At 48.0% G+C, this 25,202-nt stretch overlaps 1 protein-coding gene across 1 annotated transcript; it reads right to left on the bottom strand.

The window, feature by feature from the left end:
* Window positions 1–511: 511 nt before the first annotated feature.
* On the bottom strand, window positions 512–24,689 carry cplane1 (ciliogenesis and planar polarity effector 1; the record flags this gene model as incomplete). Its single annotated transcript, XM_079735671.1, has 48 exons — window positions 512–673; window positions 875–1,194; window positions 1,294–1,412; window positions 1,568–1,738; window positions 1,835–1,890; window positions 2,158–2,350; window positions 2,743–2,874; window positions 2,995–3,031; window positions 4,270–4,440; window positions 4,795–4,894; window positions 5,322–5,566; window positions 5,922–6,156; window positions 6,452–6,564; window positions 6,663–6,719; window positions 6,983–7,111; window positions 7,506–7,566; window positions 7,664–7,742; window positions 7,831–8,009; window positions 8,512–9,204; window positions 9,311–9,655; window positions 9,827–10,083; window positions 10,958–11,103; window positions 11,192–11,497; window positions 11,838–12,713; window positions 13,005–13,356; window positions 13,562–13,673; window positions 13,835–13,984; window positions 14,389–14,498; window positions 14,903–15,050; window positions 15,937–16,101; window positions 16,643–16,872; window positions 17,073–17,185; window positions 17,300–17,525; window positions 17,981–18,148; window positions 18,543–18,707; window positions 18,931–19,011; window positions 19,143–19,333; window positions 19,625–20,466; window positions 20,749–20,943; window positions 21,397–21,646; window positions 22,184–22,366; window positions 22,546–22,649; window positions 23,099–23,255; window positions 23,364–23,467; window positions 23,760–23,992; window positions 24,157–24,276; window positions 24,364–24,499; window positions 24,609–24,689. 48 exons carry the CDS (start codon window positions 24,687–24,689, stop codon window positions 512–514), a joined length of 9,798 nt encoding a protein of 3,265 aa, XP_079591797.1.
* Between the last annotated feature and the right edge of the window lie 513 nt (window positions 24,690–25,202).

Here is a 25,202-nt window from a genome sequence, read left to right as displayed (position 1 = left end):
CGAAACTAAGAATTAATATATGAGAATACATATATGGGGAAATACATTTTCGAAATTATGTAGACCAATAGGCATAATATGAGATGCTAAGTTTTACTGTGTACCCATAACCACACATTTGTGCGGTGTATATCTGTATGAATCTTCTTCAACTGACAAAGGACTCTCACTGATATACATTTAATAAAAAAAACGATTTTATTATTTTTAGATTTCACAAATAAATTATAAAAATACAAAATATTCTCTCCTAATCACTTTACTGAAACAAATAATAGTCACACAATGACCTAAAATAAGCAGACAGATATAAAATGATAACATACTGCATCGCATTAGAACAAACTCATATCTTGCCGTATCTATCAAGCCTAAATTACTTTATAAATAGGCAATTCCAAAAATGTGTTGAGGTGTTGCTTGTGTAAAGGCACATATTTTTAAATAACAAAAAGTCTGTGTACTAAGGCTTGACAATTAAAAGTCATGAAAGCACTTTGGAAAGTATTCTTCAAATTTCCTCTGTGGCTACCAGTCTTTCAATCTCAGCCCAGTCGATCTTGCTGAGGTTACTTGTGTCAGTGTCAGAGAGCCTCTCCAGCCAAGACATCTCTTCGGCTCCTTCCGCCTCCGCCTCCTCCTCCTCCTCATCTTCAGACAGCCCAGCCAGACCCTGTGAAGCACATTTATTGCTTTGTTTTACAAAAAAACTAATTTGTTTAAAACATTAACAACAATACAGATATCTAAACAGACATTTAGAGGCCAATTAACAAAATCCAAAGAATGCAGACATTCCTCAAAAAGTGCCACATCTGCAAGCCTAAGTCCTCTGGTATTTAACTATGAATGATTGACAGGGTGCCATTCTTACTGTTTTAGGCTCCTTCCCATTCAGGTGTCTGGGGATCTCCAGGGGCGGGCTCCATGAGGTTGATGCCTCATTCTCCTCTCTCTCCAACTCTTCTCTCTCCATCTCCTGCCTCGCTTCTCTCTCCATCTCGTCGCTCCTCTCTCTCCATCCAGCAGAGGCCGCTCTGGAAGGAGATCTGTTCATCGCCGATTTGATTGGGCCTTCCCTGTGCGGTGCTCGGCCCTGATTGGCCGGCCCGTGCGGTGTGGCCCTGCCTCTCGCCTCACTGATCATACCGCGCCGGGTCACCTGAGACAGACGGTCCTTCGGCAGGGTGCTCACTAATACAAGAAACCACAGTTACCGAATGATCCCCAAATCATTTAATAGTTTATTTCATGAAGCATGTAATGGATAATGTTAAACTTTTTTTCTGATACCTGGTCTATGTAGTCCAAATCTCTGCTGGTTCTCCAAAGGTGATCGCCATCTTTGTTTCTGTTCAGGCTGTTCCCAGGGATAAAAGAGGGGCTGTGATGGTCTTGACTGGACCTTGGGACTAGAATTTGAGTACAAAAAAAATAAACCATACACAAACAGTTTGGTTAACCGCGTTTCTTAAAATCATATCCAGATGAGAGGGTAACATAACCCTTAAGAGACCCAATAAGTAGACGACGATTGAGCTCAATCGGTTGAATGGCGGAGAACTACCTGGGTCTTGAACTTGCGGAGATGTGCGCTGCAGCGGGTTGTATAGAAGAGGGGGAGAGAGCACTTCCTGTCCGTGCGGCGCTGGGCACGGTCAACGTAGCTTGCGGCAGATCACTGACCAACAGGCAGGCATCCCTGGTCCTCTGGTTGTACTGCTCCAGAAGCACCACCCTGATAAAGAGGTACCGAACAATGCTTTCAGTATGAACACCAACATAAGGACACCACGCAACCCACTGTGTGTAAACGCTGAGCATGGGAACATACTTCTCTTTATCTTCTTTGATTTTCTTGACCGCAGCCTGGAACGTGAAAGTGGTATTCTGTGGAAGGGTGGAATCAGGATTTATGAATGGAAGACGAAAAAAGATTACATTTACATTTAGGGCATTTAGCAAACGCTTTTATCCAAAGGGACCTACAATAAATACATTTGTCAGAAGAAGGAGAAATAACAATCTGACAATCTGAGTTCTGTGCAATTGCAGAAGAAGAAAAAGCAATAAAAGAACATAGCACAACTAAAAACCCAACCCAAAGCAGTGCAGCAATAAAATGCATTGATCAAAAAAATGAAAAGGCCTTTTCACCAGTGGTTTGGCGCTGGCAAACGGCCGGTGCTCCCGCTGCCTCATCTCCTCCCGCTGTTTCTGGTAGGAGGCCTGTCTCTCTCGCTGCTTCCGCCTCATCCAGGTCCGCAGCTCCTTGCCGCTCTCCCGGTCATCGGCCGCACGGCTCCGCAGCGACCAATCCGCTCGCTGTAGCTGCTGCTGATGCTGCAGTCTGGTAGCCAATCACACGGGTTGTCGTCAGACGATCATCGTGGTGACACTCGTATGCTTTCGGGGCTGTGATTTTGTGTGACCTAGTTGTGTACCGTCTCATAGCTGACTTAGTTGTGTTATCATTGAGAAGTAACTATGAAGCACTCATAAAAAAACTGTTTAATTTCTACCAAGATGTTTTTTCTGACTACTATAGCTAGCTACCCTGGCCTCGGTCTAGCTGTAGAAACTTTTTCCCTACTCTGATTTTTATTTATTCGTTCTAGCTGTATTTTTAAAAATCTGGTCGTTTTTACCAACTCCCGACTTCACTTTGGATAACATGGTTAATTAAATGATTAGGCCTTAAGGTAGTCCTGGTCATGGATCACAGCAGGGGAGTTACTGCACCTGTGGAGACGAGCAGCTTGGGCGTGGGACACCTCCAGGTCAGACGGGGAGAGGGCCCCCTCCCTCACCAGCTCCCCCAGGATATCAGTCATGTCACTCAGCCCGCTGAGCCCCAGACTGCTGTCCACCGACCTGGAGGGGAACAGCAGCGGGGGGCGGGGGGAGGGTTAGAGTGAATGGATCGTGTGTTGTAGGAAAATACATGAATAACATCAATAAAAGGCATAAATCCCTGAACATCCGCCAACTTACATCCTGGTTGCTTCGTGGAACTTGTGGTCTTTCGTGCCTGTTGATACAACACAGTTATCATTAACAAAATAGAGAACGGCAAAAGTAGCGATTCAAAACAGGATCTGTCCCAGAGCTTCGCAAATAATCAATTTGGAATCGTAATTCGAATTAATGGTTTAGGAGGATTTATTTTAAAGGAAATAGCCCGGCCCTAATCTGTCCTTGAATTTCAACCTTGAGTTCTACAATCTAAACTACTACTGCTTGGTGTCTCTCCTAGTGTCTGCTGAGGGCATTCTGCTGGCCTGGCACCTACTGACAGCAGCCTGAGGGTTGGGTGCATAGTGTTGGGTGACGAGAGCCTTCGAGAGACAGGGGGTGTGGGTGGATAACTCTTCCCTCCCCCCCCCCCCCCCCTTACCCTGACCCTGACTCACAGATCACAAGACATACTATCCTCTCAATCTGCCAGGAGACAACCTTAGGACAGAAACCGTAGAGGCCACCATCGCCGCGTCGGCTGGCTGTGAATGCCGATGGATTAGTGGTTGTATCGACGCGACCAGACGCGGGCTCTGGTGTTCACGTAACGCGAGCTGAGATCAATGTTTACGGTAACTGAAACCTGCAGGCTACTTTATAGTGGACAGAAGTTAAGGGTGGCACTTAACTAATTAGTATCATGGCTTATGATGTCTCTGAAATCTGCCATCAATCTGGTACTGGATACGCCGGCTTAAAGTATTTTTTAGGCGTAGACGTTATTCATTACCGTTGTCATGTTTACACAAGCACATAGCAGTTGATCCCAAAGACAGGTAGGTTTCCAAGAGAAACTCACAGTCGTGCTATCGTTGCATATTTTGTCAACAAAACAACTCTGCAAGTGTGTGACCTATAAAATTCCCAAGATGGATCACCATAATTGGCAGGAGTTTAAAGGCCTCTGCAGAAGTATAATCATTCTGGTGCACAATGCAGAGAAGCCAAGTGCACGTGTCAGTGTGTTTAAACCTGCACTGTTTAACCTCTCTACTAAAGCTAGTTACTGTCATTTAAAAAAAGAAAATAAAGAATTAAGTGTGCCCATCCAAGAGTCAACCCATTCAGTGAATTAACCTCTATAAATACTTTAATTCTGGTCCACTTCTACCCCTTCCCCACCATGGGGGAGTAGACCCTATAGTCTGAAAATGTAATAGCCATAACTGTAGCTACTACTAAAGCCAGTAGAGGCTGCTAATGGGAAACCGTACACAGCGAGCAGGTTTAAATAAGTCAGTTAGAGTTTACTTGTAGGGGTACGAGGGCTGGACGGAGCTTCTCTATGGGTGTTCGGAGACAGGGGTGAGAGAGAGAGAGACTGTCTCTTAGCAACTGATGAGTCGGTCTGACTTTCACAGCGTCCTCGCTGCCTTCCTTCAGACATATTCTCTTTGTTAGCACGAGAGGGCGACCGCCATGCTGGTGAAGACAAGGGCCATGAGATCAAATGGATAAGGCAGGGTTAATGGATGGTTCTCACATTGTGTGTACCTTCAATTCATCCAACTTTGTATGTAAAACACTTTTTGTGGGAAAAACAGCAATACAATTTCCTCGACAAGGGGAACAACAGAAACAAGAAATCTGTTTAAAACTAAACATTTAGGAAAAAATTACCAAAAAAATACACAAAAATAGATACATTTGAGAAGAACACTATATTTAAGTTAGGTAAGAAAGTTAAACTGAAAATGGTATGTTTTCATTTAAGATACTACAAGTATCTTAAAAATCTAGTCACACACTGATACTGTTAAGACAGTCGAGGTTCACCTTTGTCTGGGAGGAAGAGGCTGACTGTTTTGCTCTGGGTCATCTTGCTATCGAGTCCCTGAGCCGAGACCGGGGTCAATGTGTCGATGGTGGGCACCAACTGAAGAGAAAGAGGCAACATCAAGTAAAGCAAAATGTAATAACAAAGAACAGCAGGCCTTCATATATGTACCATTAAGCGGCCTTTCTGTGATTTTCTTATTTAATAAACTTTTATGTAAATTAAAAACCTATTTTTTTCAACAATACCTTGTGAAGGCAGGCAGACGGCAGCAGCCAATTAACAGTGCATATTTATAAATGAATAACACTGAAACACATTTATATATAAAACATATCTGATTAACTGTAGGATCAGGGTCAAGATAAACATCTATATATCGCCCTTCATCAAAGATCCAGTCTCAAAGGGCGACCCACATTCCACTTACCCTCCTTGCTCTAGGAGTTTAGCAGCCCAATGGACGGACATATAACTCTAGCAAAACAAATAAACAACAAACACACAACACACAACAGCACCCTACCATCCTGGAGTTGACAAACTCTGTCTCCATGTGGTCGGCGATGCTCTGCAGTGCGGCCAGCTGGGCGTCCATCTCCGTCAGGCAGCTGGAGAAGTGAGCCCCCTGGGGCCCGGTCGAGGCCCCTAGGGGCCCGGGGCTCTGTGGTTCAGGGGCCCTACCGGTGTGAGAGGGCCCCGGCCAGCCCTGCAGTAGAACGTCCGTCACACAATCGCCGGTGGACGTCACGAGAGGGGGGTCTGGGAGATCTACAGAGAGCATAAAACACATTAGGGATGATTTTACTGTACGTGAAAGGAAATAATAAGACTGAATATATAGTTAATTGATCTACCACTGAGTAATTTAGCTGACGCTTATGTGCATCTTATATAATTATAGTTAAATAATGTCATATTATGCATAATGTTTCGATTTTGTATATATATCTTTTGATACATGACATTAATGAGCAGGTAGGTGGTAGGGCATCCAGCACAAGGATGCCTACAGGTAGTTTGCAGACATCTGTGTTTCGAACCCGGAACCTTACGGCTGGGGATCAAACAGCCCTGAACCCCACCAGACGATCCAGCAGCCCCATCACAGAACCCAGAGCCCTACCTGGTGGAGGTACGGTCTCAGCCATCTCCCCGGCGGATGTGTCTGAGGTACCCGCCCCGGCGGCGGCGTTGCTCACGACGGCGGCTGCGATGAGATGGAGCTGGGCTGAAGAGGGAGCCGGGTGCGGTATGTCCTGCTGGGACCTTGGGCGGGACCCGGGGGCGGGGTCTCTGAGCGGGGACTCCTCCTCTTCCTCCAGGTCCACTACGTTCAGGAACTGCCGGCTGGGCGAATCCTGACCAAGAGGGGCGGGAAACACAAGAAAGGTGGGGACCGTTATGACTGTTACACTTTAATGCTAACAATTGCAACATCAATAGTAATAAGTATATTGGATTATTATTTGCAGCTTTCCAAAACTTTGATTACAAGCTGATTTGACAAGACAAATTAAAAGCCAATACTCAGTCACTTCGTAAAATGCTAATCTTTATTTGATACTAATAAATTCATCAATTATCATAATGCAACACAATGATGAAATAGAAGAAGCCTAACGACTGATGGAGTTCACATGTTGGGGGAATCACCTGGTTCTGCTGGGGTCTCTTCTGGCTCTCCTCTGTGTCCCGGACAGGGCTCTCTCTGGGGAGCCAGTGGTTCATCAACACCTCTGGTGGTGAAACCAATGAAGGCCGTTGTGCTGAATCGATAACACACACACACACACCGATTATTAGTCTATCCATGATGAAATCTACCTGCATTATAATGTTGTTGGTGGTAGAAAACATGACTTACATTCAGGGTTTGAAGCAATTGCAGATACAGCTTTATCCACAAGTTTAGACTGCCCAGCTAAACACACACAAAATCAGAAACAGAAAAATCAAAATTCAAAGGATATTAACAAAATACATTTTCACACCTGGTAGTGTATAGGTTAATCTAATGCCATCTTTATGCATTATGAATGATACATCCATGTCTCTAGTACAGACCCTATCAACTCACAGAAGATAGCATTTTTGGGTATATTGCTAAAAATGTTGGTTGCGTATTGCTAAACGTATTGCCAACTCGATCTCAGGTCGTTCTAGTGTTGCTCCACGGCTACTGACCGGGGTCCGTGTTGGTGAAGGCGTCATGGCTCTCTGGCGGGCTCTTGTGTGTGGAGGCAAAGGCGTGGAGCTCTGCTGAGGTGGCGTAGGCCTTGTCCATTAACCTCTGACCCACAAGCAGGGGATCATCTGGACCGAGGAGGACGGATTTAATCCAAGAATTAGACGGAAGAATAACGAGTTGTAGCCTGAGACCTGAAGGGTGCTTGCTGTGAATGCATTTTGTCTTGATCGCATTTATTATCGCCTTTGACCTCGCCTACAAAAATACTTTTGAAAAGTGTTTTTGTTATCACTTCCATTTGATTCCCATGATTGTGGTATATTTTAGTTTGTCTGACAGAAAAGGGTTGCACTACTTAAAGCGTCGGCTTGGTTTCTTACTTCCTTCCATTTGGCTTGTATTATACTTAGTGTTTTTAAAGTAAGTTCACACTTTCACACATAACCAAAAAAAGAATACATTCTAGTCCTAAATTAATCTTGTTAAGAGGAAAATAAAATGTTCAGAGAAGACACTCACCAAAGGGAACAGCCAAGTCTCTGCCAACTGCAGACTGATCATTGGCACGTCCATCGTTTGGCTAAGAACAACAATTACATTGTAGTGTCGCAATCGATGAGCTGGTCATATGCATACATATTCATACAGATCAAAAGGTATAGGTAATCATCACCTACCTCTTGGGTGGGAATGATCGACTCCTCCGGTCTGAATGTGACTTTCTCTCCGGTCTTCGCCCTGTCTTTTCTACTCCTCCTTTAAAAGACAAGCAGCCGTAAGCGAATTGTGTAAAACATGCCGTCTAAAACAATATAAACGTTTATGAAGAGCGTTGAGGCCGTACGTTTTGCGGGAAGAGAGCGAGGCATCAAGGAGTGCTGCTCCGCTTCGGTTCTCTGGTGGTGGGTTCACTGAGATCAGCTGGAGGCCTGATGGGGTCCTAACCTCAGGGTCTAGTCTCCTCAGGTCCTGCAGAAGGTCCACATAGTTGATTTCGGGTGCAGGAGTGGAGCGGGGAAACACCTGAAACGAGAGTTCAGGTCAAGCCAGTCAAGAGATTTTAAAATATGTACTAGGGGGACAGGATAGTTGGGTGTTTCTGACTCCCAGTAGGAACAGTACTGGGTTTTATCCCCAATGTCCACAATCAACTAACTGCAATCTGCCTCACCCCTACCTGCCCTGTAAAAAAGTGCCAATGTGAGTCACCTAGGATAAAAGCGTCTGCTACATGATGAAACAATGACGCATTATCATCATTAAAAGGTGCCGTGTTTAGGATTTAGTGCCAAGTTAGTTAAGTTAAGTTGCAGATTGCACCCAACTAAACACCCTCCCCCTCACCTCTCCCTTTCCAATGAAGCATAAGTTACGATGACCTGTATTGCTCTGTTAGGTGTAATTCCCATGGGATTATGAACTTAATAAAACATTCTTATGAATATTATTTTCCATTTCCACGTCTGTTCCCCTAGCCTCTAGATTCGACACCATATTTAATCATGTTTGCAACCGCAACTCCTACCGTTCTAGGTTCAGGGTCGATGTATAGCAGCTGGATAGTGGGTGGTGGTGGTGGTGGTTGGCTGAAAGCAGGGATGAGGGTGGTGACCGGTCTGTGGGTGGACGGTCGGGAGACTCGGGGGAACGCGGTTGGGGTGGGGGCCGTCGGGGAGTGACAGCTGAGCAGGCGGAGCCCCACCACCGGCGGGGCCCCGCGGGCTGGAAGGTCAGGGTGGGGAAGCGATGACATCTCTGCCCTTTGGGAGGTCCTGGAGTAGGGCCGTGACGCCCGGGTTCTCCTACGTCCAGAGCCCATGGCTGAATATTGACTGTGGCGGGCTGGTGGAGCAAACAACACTTCCTCTTCTTCTACTTCTTCTTCTTCGTTTGCCCAGAACGAGGCTGCCCGGTCTTCGTCGCATGCGCGTCGGTCGGGGTGGGGAAGGCCGATGTCTGGAGCCTCGGGCCCCCAGGCCTGTCGGACGGGGGAATCGGGCGATGGGGGAAGACGGAGCAGCTTGAGCCCCGGGAGGAGGAGGGAGGGAGTGGTGTGGCTGGTGGTGTCGAGGTCAGAGGGTAAGGGCATGGGGATGGAGGGGAGAGGTTTTTCGCGGTCGAGGGCGGCCTGCAGCCCCTGGGAGGTCTGGATCAACCGCCGACTCTCTCCCGGAGGACTTCCTGGGGGCTCGGCCTGTACCCTAAACGGCTGCATCGACTGGAAACCAAAAGATCTCGTTGTCATAGTGATCAAAACACACAAGATCCATGTACAACCACTCATCCACAACGCACAAACAATAAGAGACAATCCAAGAATTTACCTCTGCGCTGTCGATGTTGCCGGGATGATTCCTGGAAGTGGAAGAATGGTCCGTCCGCCTGTCTGGCTCCGGCCCAGCTGAAGTATTGTAAGTGGATGCCAGATTGGGCAGAACATCGCTGCGTTCAGAGCGCAGTGGGACGCCAGCTTGAGTCTGAAGCTGTTCGTAGGTGTTGGTGCGGACCGGAGGGAAGAAGGTGTTTGGCTGAGAGGGTGGGAAGGGGGCGGGCTGAGCCGCTGACGGCTGCGACAGGAGTGTGTTAGACTGGGCCAGCTGCATGTAGGGGAGGCTGGCAAAGGTGGAGCCCACCATGTGCATGAGGCTCATGAAGTTGATCTGCTGCAACTGAAAGACGATATAGCACACACACACACACACTTTTGAGTTTGCACCTCGATTCTCAGTATGAACATAAATCAGTCCAAGGGCTTTTTCACCAATATAATAAGAATAATTACAACCGGATGACTTCTATTGAATTTTTTATTTAACTTCTATTTGACCCTCTTGTTATACCTGGACCATCCTGAAGAGCTCATCGTTCACGAGCTGCCTCACAGGCTCAGCCTGAGGGGCTGGAGTGTCGTTGGTCACCATGGTGACGGGAGGGGGAGCTGTGGTTCTGGAGGACTCTGAGGGCTGAGGGTGAGGAGGGTCAGCTGGGTGACGGACGGTGAGCGGGGTGGACCGGTCGGAGGGCCGAGGTGGTGCAGGCCCAACCTGGGCTTCCCTCACTGGGGGGGCGGCTGGAGGGTCGGGCTCACTGGGCGCTTCTGGCCCAGCGGGGATGCTGGGAACACTGGGTGAAATATGGGCAAAGACTGGAGATTCAAATCTGTCGTCTTAATCATCAATAGTGGTGTTCGAAGCAGGGCTGTGAAACAGGTCTGTCGGTTCCCTATTCCCGTTTTTGATTTAGTTGCAACGTTTAAATCGATCCCCTGCTCTGCGGTTTAGAACTTACTGTGAAGTTGCGCTGGATGCTTCCCCGACTCTCTCTGAACAACGAAGATCCTCCAGTTTCAGAACCTGATCAAGGGGAAGATAAGCACTTGAAGTAATTGAAACATTATGAATACATTTTAATTGCATCGTCATATTATTTTGAGAAACTAAGATAGTTAATAACAATGTGGACAGGCCTTAGTTAAAAATGTCCCACGCTTTTTAAAGCTCACATGAATAACAAGCTTGTCATGTATGACGAGCACATTCAAACAGAGGAAAATGTAATTAAGAATCCTATGAAGGGGTACTCACTGTATCAAGTGATTGGGTGTTACCACAGAGCTTATCAACAGGAAGAACAGAGAGGGCGCTTGTGTCCTGACTGGAACTGCTGGGCTCTATAGAAATGTACAAAAATAGGATGACATGAGATTGGGTTACAATAGAGGTGCTGTAGGTAAGATTGGAGAGTTGTAAAAAGGCACAACAAACAACTCTCAAAAGATTTTGCAAACAAACAACCCAGAAACAGCCCTGGTCTGTCGCTACATCTCTTCTTCCATGCATTTACACACTTGAGAATGAGATGCAAGGTGGAATCCCTGAACAACAGAAGACACTCAAATATAGCACTTACCTCTAAGCATCTTTACCAAGAGAACCACTATAATGGCACAATAACACAGTATAACAGCGTACCTTCTTCCTCAGCTACAACATGGTCACACAGTGAGGGCTGCTGTGACGTCATCGTTCCCATCTCAGAGTCATAAGTAACAGCTTCCTGGGTGGTGTGGTCCGTTGTGTTTCGAGAAGCCCCCGTCTCCGTCACCTCTTCCGATGCGCTGACGTGACATCGAGATCGAATGTCAAACAAAACAATGTAGACACAGACAACCAAGTCTAAACGTCTAAGAGGTGCGGCACACATACAACGACGGGTCTTCAGGTATCAGCCGGGGATCAGGGAGGGTGACCGGGGTGTTGGTCGACCCCGGGTAGCCGGTGTCGACGCTGCACTCTTCCGCCTGCTTCCGGCCCGCCTCGGGCAGCAGCGCCGGGGCCGAGCTGACGCGTGGCTCTGCCACAGGGGTCCGCGGGGGTCCGGTACCGGGGTCGGCGGGCGGGAGGAGGGCAGCGGAGCGCCTGTGCTCCAGCAGGCTGAGCGCCGTGAGCACGGCCGGGGCGGACGCCTTGACCCGGATCACCACCCCTCCGTCGGACGCCCCTCCATCAGGGCTGCTCCATTATGGAAAGAAATCATAATCACGGTTGTTTTGGTCAATTATTGAAATCATGATTATTCAAAGGATTATTTTTGAGTTTGAAAACATGATGCATTTATTCAGCGTTTCTCTCAGAAAAAAAAACCTTGAATTTCCCCCTTGAAAAAAACACACAAAATGTTCAAATAGAATTTGTTCAAAAATAAAATAATGTACAAATATGTTATCCAGCTGTTCTTTCTAAATTCTGCAATTTCTATAAAACATGTAATGAAGAATTACATAAAAAATACAGTTTCAACCTGATAATTTGAGTTAGTTTGGAGATGGTTTCAGCGATCGCCCAGCCCTACCTTCCATCCTCTGGCCCGCTCTTCTTCTTCCTCTTCATCATGCCATGGTTTCCGAGCGGTGTCCTCCTATTGGCCCAGCGGACCATCCACTCCAGGAGGCGGCCCAGCTCGGGGAACTGTGCCTCCATCTTGGAGTCCAGGCCTTGCTGCAGATCTGCCCGTATCTCTGTGGAAACGGGCGTGCCGAAGGCCCAGCTCTCAGACAGATTCTCCCAGGGAACGTCGCTCTGTCTGGGGCTCAGGGCCGATCGTACGCTACCCCCCATGGTGCTCGACGCTGGAGCTGGAGTAGCCTTCTGCTGCTGCTGCTGGAGGCCAAACAGACCCTGCTGCCTCCCAGGGCTCAGCCCAGGCAGAGAGGCCATGGACGGCTGGGTGGAGGCCACGGAGGACGGCGGCTCCGATCGGGCGACCTCGCGAACAGGGGCGGCTCTGTAACAGTGTCCCGCCCTGAACACGGGCCTGGGCGCGTCGGGGCCGGTCCCGGGCGGCTTCCTGCCGGCGCGGCCCCCGTCCCGCTGGCGGCGGCGCAGCGTGGAGAGCACGTCGAAGGTGAGGGAGTGCAGCTCGCGCTCCCGCAGCGGGGCGGTGAAGCCCTGCAGCAGGGGGAGCTCGCAGCCGTCCTCCCCCCCAGAGGCCTCCGAGCCGTCCTTCTCCAGCACGTAGCTGAGGAAGAGCTCCAGGAAACGCGGGTACTCCTCGTCGTCCAGCTCAAACTCCCAGGTGCCGACCGCGGGTAAGGCGGGGCGGTCAGGATCCGGCTGGGGAGCCTCGGGCTGCTTGGAGGAGGCCGGGCCCCTGTCCCGCCCCGCTCGGAGGACCTTGTGCGTCTTGGAGGGAGCTTTCTTTGCTTTGACGCCGTCTTGCACTCGTTTGCTGTTAAAAAAGGCGAAACACAAATTATCCGCTTTTCAGATAAATCTTGTTGAATCCATTCCTGTTTTTAAGACAACTGCTAGAGAGGATGCTTGAATAATATCTGTGAGGTATTGTATTTTAAATCCCTGTTTTTCTGCATCTGTTGTATTTTTCATGGGTTTTTGTTGTGTTCTGCCTCTCATAATAATAAATCAAATCTTTTATTAATTAACTTGCCTGGTCGATGATTGCCTGGTCAATGATACACATATATACATATCTATGATAGCATAAATAGGTCTGAGCTACCTGGCGGTGGTTCTGGACGGCAGGTCCGTAGACAGAGCTTCCGATGTGTTCTCCGCCGTGTCTCCGTCGCTGTACACCATGGGCTGCCCCCGGTCCGTCAGGGTGCTGGCACTCAGACTGGTGCCCAGGGAGAGATGCCCCGGGAGGGCCGTTCCCCGGCCACCTCCTCCTGCTCCTCCTCCACCTCCACCTCCTCCTCCACCTCTGTTGTCCTCCTCCTCCTCCCTCTCCCACAGGAAGAGCTGGGGCGGGGCCAGGTGTCTCTGCAGGCGCTGCAGGTCCTTCCTCCTCTGCCTCCTCTTGACTTGGAGCGTGACCATCATGACCTCACTGCTCGCCTCCCCGGGGTCTCCTTCAAGATAAGAGCGCAGAGCGGCACGTTTGATTAAAGTAAGGATGGGAATGAATGAGGAAGGTCAAAGAGTAAATCATATCGATTTATGTTTCGTTTTATTGTATCATCTATTACCCCTCTATAACCATTAGTATCCACTGTGAACAATAAAGGTGATATATGAAGCATTCAGATATTAATTATGCAGATGTCATGCAAGTACCAAGCACTGTGCAGTTCTTTAGTCTCTCCAGCAGAGAGTGGTATTTCTCCCTCAGAGGAACCCGCACCGATTCCTCTTCTGCTGGGAACGCCCGGACCAGAGTGTCTGCCACCTGAGAGGGATGGATGACGAACAGACATGTCAACCTGAATGGACATCAAATAATCCTCATGTGGGTGACGGTAGGCTGAGAGAGGGCCATGCACTGCAGCGTTATTCCGGGGCTGAAGGCAGCGTGGGATGGGGCTGCAGGCAGGCTGGGGATGTACTCACCATAGAAAGGGGCGGTAGTTCGGACACAAGGCTGAGCAGGACGTCCTGCAGCATCTCCTCTGCGTTGAGGAAGCGGGAGAAGGGCAGCAGTCTGCAGGCCCAGTGGACCGCTTCCACGCAGGAAGAGATCATCTCAGGGTCATCAAACTCCTAGCAGGTCGAATACAATAGTTCTGATGGATCACTCAGTGCTCCAAGGGGAATTTGTAGATCACAAATCCCCATTGGGTCTCAAAGTCATTGACGAACCAAATACTGTGAGGAACATGCAAAAGCCTCTCTCCCTGGTATCAAGGTGGGTCCATTAAAATACTGAGAGACGCCTCTTCCTCTAACTTCCTTAGTCACCGTCTCTCGTTCATTCTCACACACACATGGCATCTGACTAAAAAGCACAGGTGCGTATCCCAAGCTTTTAGTAGTAATCATGTTTAACCCTCAATAATATACCTGCTGTTTGATTGTCAATATCATGGTTATCCTTATCGTTATTATCGTCTGTACTGCTACTGCATAGGGTAGTTAGGTAAACACATGTGTAAAGGAGCGGCTACCTGTGAGTCTCTCTGAGCGTGCCTGGCTGCCTGATACCTCCGACAGGATATAGACAGCTGGTCCCTGACGTGAAGCAGCCAGCAGAGCCCACACAGGTCCCTGAAGCAGCCTGAAACAAACAAAACCACAAGAGAGAACTGAGTTTATTTTTAACCTAAGCGTCCTAGAAAACGTCCCCTCCCTCTATGGTCAGTCGCTCTTTATCATTCTCCACCATTGAGAAGTGTTGCATTTCATGTGCCTGTGATTGACAGGCCAGATGGATTCCTTAAACCAATCAGGGAAGAGATACCCTGATTGGTCAGATATGAGCCGGGATCCGTCTCAAACATAAAAGGTCTCATACAAAGGCATGCCCAACTCAAACCAGATATTCTCACGCTCACTAATAGCTGACAGATGGCTGTTCCATTTTTTAATAAATTACACTCTTAGCTCTCAGCTCTTCAATCTTACCTACAGCACCTTTAACATGTGGACGAGTATACATAAGTAATTTAGATGGTGTCTTACTTATAGTCTGGATTGTGACGGGGTCCAGCTGCCCGTCTCTATTGGTGCCTTTCCCGAAGAACCCAGCGCGGGTCACCAGGTTCCCCAGCCCCTCTGGGAACACCCCCTCCTCTTCAGCAGCACACGGGTGGCCGTACTTCTTCTTGATCTGGTTACAAAATGCATCCGTGTGTAAAGCATACCACCAAAGACATGGTTTGTACAGTGCAAATCAACATGCAAGGTACAAGAAAAGAGCAGTATCCTGAAATAACACTTTGTACGACTTTGTAAATAACGGAAATAATACAGATAGTACAGCAAATAATACAGATAATACAGCAAACAGGAACGTTATTGCATTGAATCTTTTTTTTGTACTTTAAGCTAGCAGAGATCCGTTTCTGTTAACGTTGTGGGGTTGACTAGGTTCCCACAGTCCACACAGCCCCAGACAGCCCCTGCCCTGAAGGGGGGGGACGGGCAGTGGGGGGGCAGTACCTTGTACTGGAGGGGGGGGGGGACAGTACCTTGTACTGGAGGGGGGGACAGTACCTTGTACTGGAGGGGGGGGGGGGGACAGTACCTTGTACTGGAGGGGGGGACAGTACCTTGTACTGGAGGGGGGGGGGGGCAGTACCTTGTACTGGAGGGGGGGACAGTACCTTGTACTGGAGGGGGGGGGGGGGGCAGTACCTTGTACTGGAGGGGGGGGCAGTACCTTGTACTGGAGGGGGGGGGGGGCAGTACCTTGTACTGGAGGGGGGGACAGTACCTTGTACTGGAGGGGGGGGCAGTACCTTGTACTGGAGGGGGGGGGGGGGGGGGGGGGGGCAGTACCTTGTACTGGAGGGGGGGGCAGTACCTTGTACTGGAGGGGGGGGGGGGGGGGCAGTACCTTGTACTGGAGGGGGGACAGTACCTTGTACTGGAGGGGGGGGCAGTACCTTGTACTGGAGGGGGGGGGGGGGGGGGCAGTACCTTGTACTGGAGGGGGGGGCAGTACCTTGTACTGGAGGGGGGACAGTACCTTGTACTGGAGGGGGGGGCAGTACCTTGTACTGGAGGTGCCTGGCGCGCCGCAGCTGGCTGATGTACCACCGGGCCGCGGGGCGGCAGCAGCGAGCAGACCTCAGCAGCAGCAGCAGCCTCTGCAGCACGGCGGAGACCCTGTGACGGGAGGGGACCTCCGAGGGACGGCCCCCCGTCCCCAAAGGGTCCTGGGCGGGGACACAACGCACCTCGCGGTCACAGCGTGCTGGAGCTTACCTTTTTGTTATCGCTTTGTAGCAATGTAGTAAAAATGATGCATTACTGTGAAATATATATTATAAATCGTCTACGTTGCTCGTTCCTTTTGATGTTACTCCTATATCGGGTTTGGGGTTCACTAACATTTATAATTTCTCGGCCGAAATGCTGGCTCATATGAAACCGAAAGAGGTTAAAAAAGACAGATGGTGTTTTTTCTTACCTCATTTTCAGGAGAAATGTTACATTAACATTTCCATTTAGCTACCTAGCTTTTAAAGGTTATGTTAATATTGTGTGCTAACATATTCATATGCATTGTATGTTGTTATCAGTACTCCTTGTCCGTTTTTATGTTCCATGAATAATATTTATTCCGGATTTATGCTAACTGCATCATCGTGTCTTTAAATGCTACCATCGTGTTTGTCCACTGTTACGTTCCCTACTTGTCGTTTGTTAATCTAGTGATATATAATATAATGTGGTGGTTCTCCGCATGAGGCCCACCTGTGTGTTGGAGGCGGGCTGGGGGCAGTACAGTGGAGGGGCAGGGAGGTAGAGTTCCTGGGGCACCAGGGCAGGCAGACAGGAGGACAGGGCCTTAGCCGACTCCATGAGGTCAGACAGCAGCCCTGAGACCACGTCCACCCCGGCCATGACCGCGGCCTTCAGAATCTCCTGCACCGAGGCCTGCACAACGTCCCAGTCCTCACCCTCCGACCACTCCGGGGAACAGCCTTCAAAAAAGAGTCATTGAGTAAAAGATTATAAATGTTTTTATTATAAAATTGCATAAATATGAGTAATAAAAATGCCACAAATGCTCATGTCACAAAAAAACATGTTACAAAATAAAAAATAAAATTGTCTTCAGCCTATGTCATATGAAATGTTTATATTTTAGAGAAGGGTAAAGATATTTTGAAGTTGTTTTTACCTCCTTCGGTCTCATTTGAGTCAGCGTTTCGACTGAGAAGAAAATCCAGCTGATCCTGAAGAATACTTCCTGTCTCTAAGGCTGCTGGGAAATGGAGTTCTCTCAACCACACCCTGCAAAAATAAAAGATCCTGTTAATACGAAAAACCTATGAGAGCTCGTCATACAGTGCAGTTTATAAGGGTATTAGAGAAGAACCTCTTGGTTATAAGCAGAGTACTACTGACCCGGGGAAGTGCTCGTCCCGGAAGCTGGTATAAGCCAGGCTGAGCGAGGCGGCGGTCTTCCAGTCTCCGAGGCGGTCGGCCAGCCACACGGCCTCGGGCAGCAGCCCGCCTATGAGCAGCAGGTCCTGGGCGTAGTCCACCGTCCACACGTCAGACACGTGTTGCTCCCTCACCGCCCGGGAGACCCTCTCCTGGCACAGGGGCACCAGGCGACCCACGGAGGGTTCTGGTATATATATACAAAATTACCCAAAGAATTCAGGAAAAATACAGGAGGAAAACTGCAGTATCCTTCATAAAGAAAGGCCAAACTCTATCCGAGAGAATATATCATAAACTGACTCATGCTACATTGCTTGTTTCGTATGATTTAGCTGTTATTATGAAGCGTCTTTGAGCATTGGGAAAAGCGCTAAATAAATTTGATGTTTTTTTTATTATTATTGTTGTTCTTCAGCTCCTAATTGAATTGGATGTTGAACCAACTTTTCTCATGCACAATCTCTGTGTCTCTGATTTGTAACTCTCCCTTACTATAAAATAATTAAAAGGGGTCTTTGAGATCCCTACAGATACTCTCTCTCCAGATGTTTGTGTTTTTATACTTGGCAATGCGGACCTGTAGGCCTTGATTGTCCTCAGCCTCACTTGTGTGTCAGTCGGTGCGGAGCGGCGTCTCACCGTGAGGCAGGTGGAGCGGAGGCAGCAGCTCCACGCTGTGCGGGGGCAGGATGCAGAGGGGCTGGTTGGTGAAGTAGGAGGCCATGAACCTCGCCAGGGTCTGCACCGCCGCGCGGGCCGCGTCCCGGTGGAGGTCAGCCGGGAGCCAGGACTCACCCTGGGCCCCGCCTGCACCAGGAGGACACAACATCACGAGGGAAGATCGGTTTGTGGACCTATTACAAACCTGAGTTTTCATATGAGATATAAAGGAGTAGCTGCTTTTGATTGTTAAACGGTCTGCAGTAAAATAAACTAGGATTGATCATTTACATTTAGGGCATTTGGCAGACGTTCAAACACAGGAGACAGGTTACCCATAGTTGTCTGACTCAACCGATTAGATGCTTACAGTACCTAAAGGTACCGTTAAACTGAGAACCCCCCACCTTCCATCAAACATTCTAACCATCCCACTATCCGTGCCCCCATTACCAAAAAAATGATTTTGCTAGACATTGCCTCAACCCATTGGCTGGCGTCTGCTCTGCCCTAAGACATGTGATAACATTATCTAGGAGACCTTCTGTGGGGTCAGTGCTCTGCGGGCCGGGGGGGGCAGGGTCCAGCACCAGCCGGGCCATGCGGTCCCCCAGGGCCTGGGCTTCCCTCAGACGGTACTGGAACAGCAGTCCGTACAGCATGGCCAGGCACAGCCGCGTCTCCTGGAACACGCTGCGTTCACTACCTGACACGCAGAGACACACGTCAAATACCATGAGACCATTACACACAAAAATAATTTATTTAAATAAGATTAACATCATTAATCCCAGGTGCGAAATGTAGAACAAGCAGTCCACACAGTACATCAGTAAACATCAACCCTGACACGGGTAAACATTATTGATGCTACATTATTGACAGTTATTGATGATGATTACGAAACGACTGCAGTAACCGTTTCTTACTTATGTTCCTCTCGGTCCACATCTCTGACCTCCATGCGTCTGCACTCTCAGCATATGACCCAAACAAGAAGTGGCGTTCTCCTAAATCGAAAAAGGGACACAGACATGATAAAGACGCTTGCTTCAAAAGAAGCATAAAAATAAAGTTCCAGGGTACAGCCCTTGACTCTATGTGTCACACATTATGCAGAGCGGTAATCCGTCAGACGGACCTTGACAGCTGAGCAGGGCCGGTCCGTCCTCCAGCCTGGCCCCTGTGCCCTGGAGAGCCTCCTGAATCTGGGACAGCACGACGGACGCCTGGCCCTGCTCCTCCGCCCAGCCGTCGCAGCCCGCGTAGCCCTGCAGCTCCTCTATGTAGCGCTGGGTGAGGCTGTAGAGCCACTGCCACGCCCCCAGCAGCCTGCCCCCGCACACACAGGATGACACACACAAAGAAGTCACCTCACGTTCACATACGGCCCGATGACCAGAATATTATTTGTTTTTCTATTACTACGTGCATGACTGCTCAAGCTGACGATGGTGTGTTCTATTGTAGTTAACAGTGTAATAAATAATCTTAAATATGATTATAGATAGGGTGGGAGAAAGGGAGGGAGGAATGGGAACGTATATTAATATCTCTGCTGTTTCTTTTTAAATTCTTGAATAAACCAAATAGTGAACAACGAGATAACAAGACCTTATCTACCTGCTAGACGGCCGTTGAGGAACGGGCAGCGACTGACTGAATTCAGTCCTCCCTTCGTTGAAGTCTTGTAGGAGAGGCACACGGTAAACATCAGAAGACCAGAGCTCTGTGGGTCTGTCCTTACCGGACCCCTGAGGTGCAGACGCCCAGACCTGTCTCTGCTGGAGAGTGTAGGCGTGGTCTAGACTGTCTGCCCCCTGCCTCACAACGCGCAGGGCGCTGGATATGCTCTGGGACGATAACTGTGAGCCGGAGCGACCCTTGGGCAAGGCATCGGGTAGCGGGGACAGCAGCAGATGTGCCAGCCTTTGGGTGAGTTCCACCACCGACGCCAGGCGACTCTGACCGCCGGGGTGTAACGCGTCCCAGGAGAGGAACACAAGGAAGGCACTGAAAAGCTGTGAGACGCGAGAGCTGCCGCAAACGCCGCCTGTACCAGTGTGGCCAGCGGCGGTGCTGGCGGTGGTGCTAGCGGTAAAATGAAGCAAGGCGGCTAGCCGTAGCACAAGGCGGACGGTGTGGGTCAGGAGGTACTGGTGCTCCTCAGACGCTCCTCCCAGAGACAGCCCAAGAGCCCAGGCAGTCAGCAGGTGAACCTTGACCCCCCCCAGGGTCCTCATAGACCAAGATGTCTTCTTCTCTGAGCAGGTGGCTGAGGAGGAGTCCCAGGTCGCCGTTGGGTCACCCTGCGGATCCGCGGGCCCCCCGGGGGACCCGGTCGAGTGGGGGTGAGGCCTGGCGTGGAGCGTGTCGAACATGGAGGCGAACTCTAAAACGCCGCCGTCTTCCCTGTGCGAACCGGCCGCACGCACGTCGACATCGGAGTCGTCCTCAAAAAAAGCCTGTAACAAATAAGCTAATATTAGGTTAGGAACAACACAAATAAGTGACCTACTTTATCTAGAGCGATTTACAGTGTATTCAGGACCATGCATCTCATTAGGGATGCCTTGCTTAACAACAACCTACAGATAACTTGTTTTAGTTGGATATCAATGAAAGAACAGTCTATCGTGGCTGAGATTCTGAAAAGACATTCCATCACGACTATCCATTAGATTCCAATAAAAACATGTGATTTTACGCCAACGTGCATATAAGTATATGAAATGCACTAGACATGCCTGTGCTTTGTGAAGAAGCTCGCGAGTGTCACTCATGGTTCCCTGGTCCTGCAGGAAGAGGGGTAGAGAGCTGGCATGGGCCGGTGAAGGGGCCTTAGGTTGGAGCGTATTGGGTCCAGACGTAATAGAGGGATCCATTTCCTCCTTCTGGCTGCCCAGGCAAGACACAGAGTCCAACCATGCCCTAATATTCGTCTGAGAACAGAAGAGGAAGTTCAATGGGATACAGTATTGCTCGAAGACCAATGAAAAAGAAAATAATGCATGGTAAAGTTATAATATATGCATTGAATCCATTTAAATCAGCTTGGATTCAAATTAGTTTTAAGGATTAAAATATCAATGAGTAACATTTAAGCTAGCCCGGAGTCAATGAGTGATGGAAATTTTACTCATGTTATAAATAAAATCACATCCAATATTATACTCTATAAATAAAAGATTCTGGCCAGCCCGTACCTCTCTCTTTTTTAAAAGGTGAAGCTTAACAATTTAATTAAGTTTTCAGATTTTTTCCCCTTTTTGATTAGTATAGTGTTTTTAGGATCACTATACTAGTTCAAATCTTAACAAGTGATGCAACTTTCAAAACAGTTTTTGAAAAAAACCTTTGCAAAGGACCATGTCAAAAGGCCTTGGGTCTCTCACCTGGGTCTTCGCCAGCCGCTGGACGGTGCCCTCCATGTCCCTGCTGGCCTCCTGCAGCAGGGCGGTCATGAGCAGCGCCGGGGTGGCCCCGTCCAGCAGCCGCAGCACCGTGACCATGTAGCCGTCGGACACCACCAGGTAGCAGAGCCGGGGGTGCCAGGTCACGGAGAAGCGCTGCCTCAGCACGTCCCAGAAGGACACGCTGGAGCTGGAGAGAGAAGCCTCCGCTCCCCGGGAGGACTCTGGCGGCCTGGGTGAAGGACAGGTTGTTTGTGGGTGAATTATATCATTTGACCGTATATGAATAGAGGGTGGAAATGGAGACGGGGGTTCTGCTAAATAATGGAATGGGTTGATGTCTCGTTCCAGTTCATTTGTAAAGCCTAAATTAAGGTGCATTTTGCACTCATAACTTTTGATTAAAAGAAGGGAACAAATATTAATCATTTGAGATGTATTTCCCTATTTAAAAATGTATATTTATGTGTGTGTGTTTGAGACAGAGAGCGGCAGAGAGCAAGTCAGTGGATGAGAGAGTGAATGAGAAAGAGAGAGTGAGAGAGAGAATGAGAGAGAGAGAGTGAGAGTGTGAAAGTGAGAGCGTGAGAGTGAATGAGAAAGAAAGAGTAAGAGAGAGAATGAGAGAGACAGAGAGTGAGAGTGTGAAAGTGAGAGAGTGAGAGAATGAGAGAGACAGAGAATGAGAGTGTGAGAGTGAGAGAGTTAGAGAGTGAGAGTGAGAGTGAGAGTGAGAGAGTGAGAGTGATTATGAGAGAGAGAGAGCTACCTGTAGGTGACCAGAGGGTGCAGTGGTAGGAAGTGGGCGGGCCCAAAGTCGACGTTGCAGCCGGAGCTGGACAGACTGAGCAGCTCTCCGAGCCGTGCCAGCATGAGAAGGGACCCTCTCTTCAGAACACAAGCCAGGAAGAGCCCTGTGGGAGACCAGCTCACACCGCCCACCCAGTAGGATCTGAGGACCATAGAGCATCATGACCAGATTTCCATTCATTAGACAAATGCCATCCAACAAGGGCTACTAATGACTTTTTTTTTTTATTAAGGATATTCAAAGATTAATTAGTTTTGTTCTAAAGGTACAAACAATCAATATGAAATAATTGAACTTTAATTACACATTTCCACCCATACCTTAAATATTTAGAAGGGATAGTCAAGTTCTTGCTCCCACATCCGCCTAATCCTCTGGCTATTGACACAAAGTTCTGTGTGCTAACAAAGAGAACCTGTGTAGCCTGCAACACAAGACATGCAACATAACAGTAAGCAAATGCAGAAATGCAAAACAAACAAACACAGAACTAGTCGTTGAAAGTAGGGCTGCACCATTGATTGCAAATTAATCGAAAATGGCAATTTGGCCTTTGCCAGAGTTTGCAATTAATTCATACATTTGTTCCAAAAGAAATTAGAAAAACATAAATTAATCAGCTGTTCTACGCCCACTCAAATTAAAATGACAAACCGTTGCAACTCAGCAATTGCTTTATTATTATTAATTGTTTTATATACAGTAGGCACCACAGGATATTAATTGAATTGATAAGCTGTTAATCCTAATATATTATTGCAATCACAATATCGGGCAATTTCATCACCATTACATTTTTGGTCCTAATCATGCAGCCCTGGTTAAAGTGGCAATTACAATTGTGGCTACAGAGACACTGGGGCTGGGACTCACCCTGGGGTCTCTCTGGTTTAAGGCTACAGCGAGCAGTCGACCATCAGGGGACAGGGCTGGCACCAGTGCCCCTCTGGACTTCACTGGCTTACAGGGCGGAGTGAGACTGGCCATGGGGTACGTCTTGGTGGCCCACTTGACGCTGTAATCTACACCACTACACAGAAATGGCTCGTTATAACACTGGGATTTCAGCGGATTTACAACGCCTTCAGATTCACCCTTAACGATGCAATGGTTGGATACGATTTCTCTCACATACCACACTTCTCTCGCCAGCACCTCCTCCCATCGGACTTTCAGGAAGGTAATGCTAAGCTTGTTCCCAGATGTGAACACCCATGCTGATAAGAAGATATCCCCAACAGCCTGTTTTGAAGTTCATTACAAATTACAGCAAGCAAATACAGTCTATTTCAATTCATATTTCAAATGACCTTTACTTTGTAAGGTCACTTGAAATATATGAACAGTGGTATAATCAGGTATATTTACCCGTTATGTCAAAAAAATGTTTTATTGTGATTTGTACAGACAAGTTTTTATGTTTTTGCCAACCCTGTGCACAACACATTTCTCCTTGTGGAAAATAAAGTTCCATTCTAAAGAACTAAACAGCAAAATCAATTTGTAATAAAATAGTAATAGTAAAATAAGAAACCTCATTCTTGACAAAGATGCCTTGCTGGCTTGCTTCTTTATCTTTGAGCAAAGGCAGAGCAGCATCTTCAGCGGGTTGTATGTGTGCCCAGCGTCCCCCGACGGCCCCATCTCGCACCCTCGTCAGATCCCTGACGTCAGCACACTCCCACAGGTATATGGGCCCTGTAACCGCTGCAAGAACCACGCGCATCCCGTCCCCTGAGACACGGAGGGCTAAACGGGGAGAATTCCCTGAAAACAACAGAAAAAGGTTGAATCCAGACAACTGAGAGTGGTGCACTGTGATCACAACATGGATGAAAATCTTGCACAATCAAGATGTAATCTTGTCCTTAGGGCAACAATTGGTTTTATATGGTTCCTTTGGCCTTTTGGGCACACCTAACTGCATCTACCTTTAACAGAAGCAATCAGTTGTGCTACTTCTGGCACTGCTGAAGCAGTTTTCAACCAATCTTTATCCCTGTTCCATAGAAACAGCTCCCCTGATACCAGCAGTCCAGCAAGCCATGCACCTGAGGGGAAAAACAAGTAGTAACTAGAAGTGTTATGATGATACCATGCTAATTAAACATTGCGTTGATTGTAGAATTGAACCCTACCTGTCTGAGATGCTGCCATAGTGACCACAGTATTGAGCAAGGGATGTAGTTTAGGGGTCTTTTTCTTAGTGCGACCAGTCACCATGTTGATTTCACTGATTCGCTTGTCATCCAACAGGAAGACAGCCTCCTTCTCCTGGTGGATGGAGTGAACACATTCGTACGATTCAAATGTACCAATAGCTATAATCAGACAGAATTGTTCCAAGCCAGTGACCACTTGCTCACAAACAAGGTATATTTACCTGACCAAGCCAGCAGAATCGCGGCCATGGTTTCTTTCTTTTGATGCTGGATGACAGGACAACTTCCAACTTCAGCTCCATTTTTGAGGAAACGCATATGTCCCGTAATTGATTATAGAGGAATCATCTAGGCTGAAGGAAACGAAAGTAGAAGATGCTAACAACAGTTCTACTGCAGCTAGCAAGATGATAACCCAATGTAGATTTCCAAACTTATTTTTCCTGCCTGACCACCATCAAACGGTTATATTGAATAGTCATTTAACATTATAAATTCAAAGCAATTAATACATTGCACGGTAACATTTATGTATTCATGCATTCAACTATCTAAACTGAGTTATTATCATACCATAACTGTGTTGACTTCTGCTGTCTTCTTGTTTATGTTCCAGCATAACTGGCTAGCTTAAGTTAGCTAGCTAGGTTAATTCCACCATTCAAACGCCGTAATGTGCCTCTAAACCGCATCTCACTCCTCTGTCTTGTTACACACACATACATACAACTGAGAACGAGTAAAATGAACTATGTAGGTACGGTATTGTACAGTTTTTATGAAATATTTCGAATTTCCCTCCGTCCACATTCATT

This window comes from Pollachius pollachius (genome assembly GCF_949987615.1).
Source record: "Pollachius pollachius genome assembly, chromosome: 4".
Lineage (NCBI taxonomy): Eukaryota > Metazoa > Chordata > Actinopteri > Gadiformes > Gadidae > Pollachius > Pollachius pollachius.
The sequence above is the reverse complement of the archived record's forward strand: the minus strand, read 5'-3'. Positions and strand labels throughout refer to the sequence as shown.